Source organism: Motacilla alba, unplaced genomic scaffold (genome assembly GCF_015832195.1).
Source record: "Motacilla alba alba isolate MOTALB_02 unplaced genomic scaffold, Motacilla_alba_V1.0_pri HiC_scaffold_356, whole genome shotgun sequence".
Classification (NCBI taxonomy): Eukaryota; Metazoa; Chordata; class Aves; order Passeriformes; family Motacillidae; genus Motacilla; species Motacilla alba.
In genome coordinates, this window is record NW_024037454.1 from 1 (window position 1) to 9,378 (window position 9,378).

The following is a 9,378-nucleotide window of genomic DNA, read 5'->3' on the forward strand; positions in this document are numbered from 1 at the left end:
AAACTGAAGTGCCAGGTTTTCATATCGACATCGTTTCCCCAGAGGAAAATACACTGAAACGCCTCAGTCCCGCGGCCAAATGTCGTTTCTGTTCCCAGTCCTGGGAAGGGGAGCTCTGGGCTGTTCCTTCAGGCACTGCTGCTGTGCTGGACGCTGGACGCTGAGAGCTCGGCTCTTCCCACGGAGCAGGCTCGCCTTTCCTGCTCTCCTGCGGGCAGAGCCCTCGCAGAAGCAGCAGAGAGAACCGCGGTGAGAGCCGCGGGGCAGCACTGGGCTCTGCCCTGCTGAGCCTGGCCAGGGCTCACAGCTGCGGGGCAGGGGCAGCTGGGGGGCAGCCTGGGGCTGCAGGGCTCACAGCTGGATTTGGGGAGCAGCCTGGGGCTGCAGGGCTCACAGCTGGATTTGGGGAGCAGCCTGGGGCTGCAGGGCTCACAGCTGGGGCTGGGGAGCAGCCTGGGGCTGCAGGGCTCACAGCTGGATTTGGGGAGCAGCCTGGGGCTGCAGGGCTCACAGCTGGATTTGGGGAGCAGCCTGGGGCTGCAGGGCTCACAGCTGGATCTGGGGAGCAGCCTGGGGGCTCACAGCTGGATTTGGGGCTGCAGAGCTCACAGCTGGATTTGGGGAGCAGCCTGGGGGCTCACAGGGAAGGCTTGGCTGTCCATTGATGGCCAGCCCGGGGGCACCAGCAGAGTCCAGAACGTTCCCTGCACAGCCAGGAGGACGAAGTGGCCACGGAGGAGTGTCTGGAAGGCCTGGGGGGCCCCAGCCATGAGCAGCAGCTGCTCCCCACATGCCTGTGCCTCACCAGCCTGCTGCTCACACTCCAGGCTGCTCCCTCCTCTCCAAATTTTAGCTGCATCACATGTTACTTTGAGAAGATCCCTATATAAATATTTTGGCTCATTTAATATGCCTTCTGGTATTTTAACACCAGGTCTCTTTTTCTTCACCATTTGGGGAACTTATTTTTATTTTCAAACAAATTGGATACACTTACAGAAGTTCACTTCCAGAACCGAGTGTTTTAGGGAGGATTGCAGGAGTGCAGGTGAAATGACAGTGTGCTGGGAGACTCCTGCTGGAAGTGTGTGTGCTGCTGGGCGCTGCCTGAAAATCACTGTGCACGAGCAAGACAGAGCAGGGAGCAGTTCTGGGGTTTATATTGGCTTGGCAAGTTCAGAATATTCAAATGGAAAACACTTTGAACTAGAAATTTTAAATTTTAATTTAAATTTCAATTGAATTCAAATCAGATGGCAGCATCCAGGTGTCCCCAGCTGCCCCCAGAAGGGTAAAAATGGTGTGAGCTTCCTAAGGGGGCTGGAACAGCCCCAGGCTCTGCCTGTTCCCTTCCTTCCTTGGTTCCCTTTCCCAGTTCCCTTCCTCCTCCCAGCTCCCTCCTCTCCCCTCATCCCTCTCCCCACTCGCTGCTGCCTCTGAACACGAGGGAGGCTCCAAACCAAGGGTGTCACTGCCAAGTCCTTCCCGGGATTGTCTCTCACTGAAATTTTACTGCAGATACTTGATCCTAAAAGCAAATAAAAGCAAATAAAAGCAAATAAAAGCAAATAAAAGCAAATAACTCCCGGGGTGTCCGTCCTGCTGCCAGGACAGATCCTGGAGCCTGGCAGTGCCTGGAGTTTGTCATCATTCCTCAGCTTTACCCGGGTAATTTTATTTAGACACGGGCATTTGCTGCTGATAAATCCGGCCCCGTTACCATGGTTAGGTACCGAATGTATTTATTAAATAAATACATTTATTTAATTATAATTTTATTCATTTATTTATTTATTAAATGCCGAATCCAGTCCAATTAGAGCTGGTCTCTCACCAAGCAGAGGCCACAAAGGGAGGGGGAGGCGGCAAAAGCCAGAGCAGAGGAGAAAGTCACGGGACAGGAAGGGGAAAAGGAGCGTGAAGCAGAAATAAATCAAACCAACAACAAAGCCCTAAAGCAGGAGGAGCAGGGAAAGGAATAAAAGGTAAGAGGACAACATAAATGGAGCAGAGTGGATTGAGAACAGCAGGTGATGATCACAGGCTGGGAGGTTGGTGCAGCCACACTCGTGGAGGTAAATGAGCATCTGGATGCAGAAAATATCCCTGTCTGCCTCAAAAACGGGCACCAGATGTGTCTGAGCTGTTGCCTGGGGACATTGTCCCTTCCAGCTGTGACACCATCCCCAGCCTGCCCACAAGGCTCGGGAAAAGGGCTGTGCAAGCTGCAGAGACTGAACGAAAGGAGCATTCCTGTGAGGAGGAGCCTGCGCGGGCAGGGCTGTGGGAGAGCTCAGTCCCATCCCAGTGAGTGCCCCCCAGAGCTGCGGCTGGCAGTCCAGACTCAGGAGGAGTAAAAATGAAAATCTGAGATTTCCCGGAGAATGGAAATTTGTTCTGAAATACGACAATATTGTGTTCCTGGGCACGGGGCCTCGGGGCACTCTTAGACCGCTCCGAGTGTTTCTGCAGCCCCACAGCCCTGGGGTGGCACTGCCAGCTGCGGGGACAGGGCTTGGGATGGGATGGGATGGGATGGGATGGGATGGGATGGGATGGGATGGGATGGGATGGGATGGGATGGGATGGGATGGGATGGGAGGGGGGCCCTGCCCTGTGCTCCCAGGACTGTCTGTGCTGGGCTCTTCATCCCAGGCTCAGCATCTCCCAGTTCAAACCCTGATCAGAGGTGTCAGCTGGGGGAGGTCCCTGGGCCATCTCTCACCATGAAAACCCTTCACTGGCGTTTGCCAGTCTGGTTTCACCCCTGCTCCTCCCCAGCCCTCTCACAGCACAGGGGTTTCCCATTCCCTCCTCGCAGCCTGCTTCTTGGGAAAGAGGGAGAGGAGAAGGGGAAAACTGGGTGGCTGCTGGCTTGTGTGTCAATTATACATCAGAGGCTTTGCTGCCGCTTCAGAAGCTTCTAATAATAATTATTATAATTAGGGCACTGGGAGAGAAATGTGCTGAGATCAGGGAGGAAAGCAGGAAAGCCAGGCCAGAATTAATTAGCCTCTTTTATCTAAGAATCTCAGAGCATTTAGACATTAATTACCGGGCGCGGCGGTTCAGTCAGCGATGCTCCTTTGCTGCCGCTCCGGTGCCGGGCTCAGCTCGGCCCTCCTCGCCCAGCCGGGCGCTGCTGCAGGTGCTGCGGGGCACAGAGACGGCTCCTCGCTCCCTCGGGCCCCGGCTGGCACCCCGAGAGCTCCGGGGAGCCGGCGGGTGCTGCTGCAGCCGGGCACGGCCCTGGCACGGCCCTGGCACCCCGCGCACCCCGCTCCCGGGGAGCAGAGGCTGCTGCTGACCCGGCCAGCTGCACCTGTGCCAGCGGCACCTGGGCAGCAGCAGAGCTGTGCATGGGCATCCTTTCTGTCCTCCCGGGGTACCCGTGCCGTGCCCACTGTCGGTGAATATTCATTAAGAGAAATTAGCATCTAATAGGTCTTAATTGACTTATAAAAGCCTTGTTTTGTGCTAATGAAGTCTGTGCTGTAGCAGTGCCTGACGGCAGCTGGTGGGTCCCTGTGCCCCAGCGGCCACCTCGGCTCCATCGGCCCCATCGCTTCTCCTTCCCCACAGCCCTGGGAGGGGAGCCGTGCCTGCCCCAGCCCCTGGGAGGGGAGCCGTGCCTGCCCAAACCCCTGGGAGGGGTGCCGTGCCTGCCCCAGCCCTGGAGCTCAAAGCCAGCTGGAGAAACCTGCTCTGTGGGGCTGTCCCTGGTCTGTGGAGCTGTCCCCCATGCCCGTGGGGCTGTTCCTGGTCTGTGGGGCTCTTCCTGGTCTGTGGGGCTGTCCCCCATGCCCGTGGGGCTGTTCCTGGTCTGTGGGGCTCTTCCTGGTCTGTGGGGCTGTCCCCCCTGCCTGTGGTGGGTGTCCCTGGTCTGTGGTGAGTGTTCCTGGTCTGTGGGGCTGTCCCACCTGCCCCTGAGGAGTGTCCCCCCTGCCCATGGGGGCTGTCCGTGCCCGTGGCAGGGGGATTGCAATGAGACAAACATCCCTTCCAGCCCAAGCCATGGTGGCACCGTGTGACAGCCTTTGGGTCCCGGCTGGGAGAAGGGTGTCCGTGGCCTGAGCCCTGTGTGCAGGCTTGCAGAGCTCCCCTGATGACCCCAGCGGTGCCCTGCGCCCCTGCAGGGGGGTCGGGTGAAGGGTTGGGGTGCCCGAGGCACAGTCTGAGCTCGGTTCCTCGGCTGGAACGAAGCCCTCGGGGTTCCAGCCCTGTCCCGCTGCTGTGGGATGTGGGTAGAGCTGCAAAAAGGAGCTGGAATTCACACAGCACCTGGAAGCGTTCTCAGAGCTCGTGGGTCAGGGTTTTACAGGGGCTCAGCTCATAATGCCTTTGTCCAAGCCTAGAAATGGATAAAAAATTCAGTTTAGCCATTATTGACTGTTTTCAGACAAGACACAGGGCAGCTTTGAAGTGAGTCTGTAAATGAGAGCAGCCCTGCAGCTCCCAGACTGAGAGACTCCTTCATCATTGACCAGGAAGGGGAGGGAGGAGATGAGCAGGCTTCCTGACTTCTGGGTTTCTGCCTGTTCCTGTAAATTGTGTGCTCTGTGTTCCTGGCTGGGGGGGATGGAGGCACGGGAGAGCAGGGCAGTGCCAGTGGGGCTCCCGGTGGCACAGCCCCTTCCCCAGGCTCTGCTCCCGGCCTCGGGGGCTCGGAATTGGCACCACTGTCTATTTCCCTGTTTCTTTCCTTTTCCCCGTTTTTCCATGGGGCTCTGGAGCGGGGGCAGAGCAGCAAAAAGTCTCCTCAGTCCATGGGGTGAGGAAATTTCCCCAGCTGGCCCCGCAGGAGCTCTGGTGCAGCTGTGACCTGTCACCGTGTGTCCCTGTCACCGTGTGTCCCTGTCACCGTGTGTCCCTGTGCCCAGGGCAGAGCTGCAGCTCCAGCCTGACCAGCCCCGTTCTCTGTTGTTCCTCCAGCCCCTGTCCCACTGTGAGGGACCCTCAGGCCTGGGTGTGACACTGGGGACAGGCTGTGGCTCCCTGCCACCATCAGAGCGGGGCTGCAAAGCCACGTGGTGCCTCCCGTGGTTTTGGGGTGTCAGGGCTGTGCAGAGCTGTGGTTTGGGGGTGTCAGGGCTGGGCAGAGCTGGCAGGGGCTGTTCCCCCATGGTACCTCCCATGGTTTTGGGGTGTCAGGGCTGGCCAGAGCTGTGGTTTCGGGGTGTCAGGGCTGGGCAGAGCTGTGGTTTGGGGGTGTCAGGGCTGTGCAGAGCTGTGGTTTGGGGGTGTCAGGGCTGGGCAGAGCTGGCAGGGGCTGTTCCCTGGCCGGGGCCATTCCCTGTCAGGGAGGATGGATGCTCCTGATGCCCTCGGTGTCCGTGCTGGCTGTGCTGCCCTGTTCCCGGTGCCAGCTCTCCCCTCGGTCACGGACTGCTGCGGCTGGGCAGGGCTCCAGCTGGAAAACAGAGCCTCAGCCCTGCACTGCAGGACCGGGAATTGTCCCTGTCCTGGGCTTCCCTCCCGGCTCTGCCCGTGAAGGACCCGCCGTCCCCAAGGGCTCTGCTCCGGGCGTGCCCCGGCCTCGCTGAGGGAGGCAGGACTGGGCTGTGGGGAGGGAAGGGGATGATGTTGGGGGTGATGCCTGCCAGGACAGAGGCTGGCAGTGCCAGCTGCCCCAGCTGGCTCTGCCCTGGAGCCTTGGAGCAGAAACGGCGTCTGGAGAAGTCAGGGGGCTCTGGCCGTGGTTGCTCAGTCGGACACACGCGGTGGATCCTCCCTGAGGATCTGTGCAGGGGTTCCAGCCCACGTTGGATATTGAGCAGTCCATGGCAGCGAGGTGTATGGGGAGCTCCAGGGTCACAGGGATCTGCTGCTGATGGTTCTGGGGGGTCTGCTGCTGCTGGTTCTGGGGAGCTCCAGGGTCACAGGGATCTGCTGCTGCTGGTCCTGGGGAGCTCTGCCAGCGCTGTGTGCTGGTGACCCGGGAAGGCCCCTGTGAGGGTTCCCGTGGCCCTGGCTGCCCTGCCGGCCCGGGGGGGCTCAGCAGCCTGTCCTGGGGTGTGGGGGGTCTGGAGCTGCCGTAACCCCGGGCTCTCTGTCCCCCTGCAGGCGAGCCCTCCCGCTGGTCCTCGTCCCACTGCGACTGCTGCTGCAAGAACGGCAAGGGCGACAAGGAGGGCGAGAGCGGCACGTCCTGCAACGAGCTGTCCACGTCGAGCTGCGACAGCCAGTCCGAGGCCAGCTCCCCGCAGGAGACCGTCATCTGCGGGCCCGTCACGCGCCAGCCCAACATCCAGACCCTGGACCGGCCGGCCAAGAAGGGCCCGGTGCAGCTGCTGCAGCAGTCCGAGATCCGCAGGAAGAGCGACCTGCTCCGGACTCTCACCTCCGGCTCCCGGGAGTCCAACTCCAGCAAGAAAAAAGCGGTGAAGGAGAAGCTCTCCATTGAGGAAGAGCTGGAAAAATGTATCCAGGATTTCCTCAAAATCAAAATCCCAGACAGGTTTCCCGAGAGGAAGCACCCCTGGCAATCCGAACTGCTGCGGAAGTACCACCTGTAGGCTCCGGGCGGGCAGAGCACGCGAGCTCGTTACCTTAGAGCCACGTCCCAAGTGACACAAGAGCAATTCCCAACAACAACTATTGGTTAGGTCGCCAAAACCAAAATCCATCTCTAGTACTGCCTAATTTGCCTATTTCACCTTAACATTTCTAGTCGTAGGGGAACGATCTTTTTGCAGTCCTGGAAGCACAATGACAAACGCTTTTGTTTGTAAACTTGGAGTCTTACACAAGCTGAAAACCTTAAGGGCACAACCAGGCCCACCCCAAGGGAGGCTCGTGGGGCCCCGGAGCAGGCAGGGCGGGATGGTGAGGGCTCCGAGCCCTCTGCAGCCTGCTGGGAGCAATAGTGCCTGCAGGGAGGAGCACAGCACAAAGGGAGGGGCACAGGTGAGGGCTCCGTGCCCTCTGCAGCCTGCTCGGAGCACAGCACAAAGGGGGGGAGCACAGGTGAGGGCTCCGTGCCCTCTGCAGCCTGCTCGGAGCACAGCACAAAGGGGGGAGCACAGGTGAGGGCTCCGAGCCCTCTGCAGCCCGCTCAGAGCAGGTGTGCCTGCAGGGAGGAGCACAGCACAAAGGGAGGAGCACAGGTGAGCGCTCCGAGCCCTCTGCAGCCTGCTCAGCAGGTGTCCCTGCAGGGAGGAGCACAGCACAAAGCCCCAGCTCTGCCCCGGCAGTTTAAGCATGTGTATTTATATATGTGCATATATATATGTGTGTATATATATCTCTGTGTATATATATATGTGTATATATATCAATATATATTGCTTAAAGATTTTCTGGCTCTCTCCTTATAACTGCACTTTCTCAGAAAAGAGCATTTTTTTAGTCTGTGGATGTCCCGTTTCTTCTCCAGGCCCTTGAGGGCTAGCAGTAGAAATCATCTCCCTGTCTCTCTCCTCTGCCCCCGCCAGTCCTGCCCCTCCCCGGGGCCCTGTAAACGTGTCCCCGTGGAGAGCAGGGCGCAGCCCCTGGGTTTGTGTTCCATCAGCAGAATCTGCTGCTTGTTTGGGATGCCCCTGTCCCTGCTGTGCTCCCCGAGGCTCTGGGCTCTCACAGGCGTGCTGATCCCCCTGGAAAGCTGCAGGGATGGCTCCGGGCTGTGTGGGGATGCTGTGGGGCTGCTGGCTCCCGCAGGTGCCAGGTGTGTGTGCCAGGGGTGGCTGTCCCAGCTGGCAGGGACGGCGGGCACTGCGGCCCCTCTGCCCCCAGCCCAGCCGGGGGGCTCAGAGCCGTCGCTGCAGGAGGGAGCAGGGCTGTGCCAGGAGGAAGCTCGGCCCCAGAGGAGCTCCCTGCAGCCCTGCAGCCCTGCCCGCGGGTGCCAGCCCTGCCAGGGCCCTGGTGGCACTGCAGCCCGGCACACCCTGTGCCCCTGTCCCCCGGAGCTGTGGGAAGAGCTGGGCTCGTCCTGCCCTGAGCTCGGGGAAGGGCAGCGGGGTCGGGCCAGGGGAGGGGACACGGACTGGCCAGAGAGGGGACAGGGCTGGCACAGGCAGGGGGACCCAGGGCTGGGCAGGGGGCTCGGGCTGCTGGGGCAGCCGTGGGGAGGGACAGAACACTCCAGCGCTCCAGCTGGGGAGGCCACAGCTGGGAACAAACCACCCGGAGGGTTTGGGATCAAGCACTTCTTTTCTAAAGGCACAGGAAGAAGATTTTATATATCTATATCTATATCTATCTATATCTATGAATATAAAGCTGTGGGCAGTGCCAGTGCTGTAACGCAGATCGCTCGGGTTCTGACTCAGGGTCCTGCAGGTTCCAGGGCTCCCCTCCCACGCCCCAGGTGCTGCTGTGGGAGGTGCAGTCCTGCCTGCACAGCTCCTCCTGTGCTCCTGCTGCACTTCCAGCCAGGAGGAACCTCGCTGCCTGCAGGGCTCCATCACCCGGGCTGGCGGGGGTGCCAGGGAGCCCTGGGGTCCCCAGGAGCCCCCGGCCGTGTTTGGGGTCGGGGTGCCAGGGAGCCCTGGGGTCCCCAGGAGCCCCCAGCCATATTTGGGGTCGGGGGTGCCAGGGAGCCCTGGGGTCCCCAGGAGCCCCCAGCCGTGTTTGGGGTTGCGTGCACCTTACAGCAGCTGAAAAAGGAAGCAATACGTGTCCAGAGGGGTGGATAGGCAGGAGCTGGCTGCAGGGGAACCCTCACAGCAATACCCCTGCAGGTGGCTGGAGAGCAGGGCTGCCTGGGCAGCTGGGGTCACTCTGGGGTGGTTGGGGGCAGGAGGAGCCGTCCCTGTCCCCTCTGTCGGTGCTGCAGGGGGGCTCTGCCTGGGAAATGCTCACTGAAGAGACCCAGCACTCCTGGGCTGTGCTGTAGAGCCAGCTCGGGGCTGAGGACATTCCCTCCCCCTGGAATTCGGGCTCTTGTGCCACCCTCCACTCGCAGGCACATCTTCCCACGGAAATCAATGATTTGTACAAGCTCCACAGGTTTGGCCCCGCTCAGTTATTTCATGGTTCGTTTATAGCATTTTGCTCTCCCCGCTCAACATTTCCTGCATCTTGTGCCCCTGGGACCAGGAGCAAGGAGTGGGAACAGCTAGAGCTCTCCTCTGGGTTTCAGCAGGGTTCAGCACAGGCCGCCTCTGCTCCTGCAGCTGAATCCTCGTGCTGGCTCTCCAGACCCTCCCCTGGCTCTTTTTAACATCCCAGCCCTCTGGGCTGCAGGCAGCGTGTGCAGGGGGAGGAGAGGGCACTGGGGTGTGAGTGAGTGTGAGTGTGAGTGTGAGTGTGTTCCCAGGGACACGGGATTGCTCCATGATTTAATCACTGGGGGAGAATCAGACCAAATGAAACGCGCCCAAGTGGGCTTGATTTATGTGGCCTTCACGCCTCCAGCTTGAGAGGAAATGGTTATTGCTC

The 9,378-nt window shown here is 60.0% G+C and overlaps 2 protein-coding genes across 2 annotated transcripts; both read left to right on the plus strand.

The window, feature by feature from the left end:
• Window positions 1–1,721: 1,721 nt before the first annotated feature.
• Window positions 1,722–6,552, plus strand: LOC119696807 (BTB/POZ domain-containing protein KCTD16-like). Its single transcript, XM_038126648.1, has 3 exons — window positions 1,722–1,729; window positions 1,957–1,985; window positions 6,064–6,552. Exons 1-3 carry the CDS (start codon window positions 1,722–1,724, stop codon window positions 6,513–6,515), a joined length of 489 nt encoding a protein of 162 aa, XP_037982576.1. The 3' UTR covers window positions 6,516–6,552.
• A 767-nt stretch (window positions 6,553–7,319) lies between these two features.
• On the plus strand, window positions 7,320–8,871 carry LOC119696808 (collagen alpha-2(I) chain-like). The gene is made up of 2 exons (XM_038126649.1): window positions 7,320–8,461; window positions 8,515–8,871. The coding sequence occupies exons 1-2, from the start codon at window positions 7,356–7,358 to the stop codon at window positions 8,831–8,833; spliced, it is 1,425 nt and encodes a 474-aa protein (XP_037982577.1). The 5' UTR covers window positions 7,320–7,355; the 3' UTR covers window positions 8,834–8,871.
• Window positions 8,872–9,378: the final 507 nt, after the last annotated feature.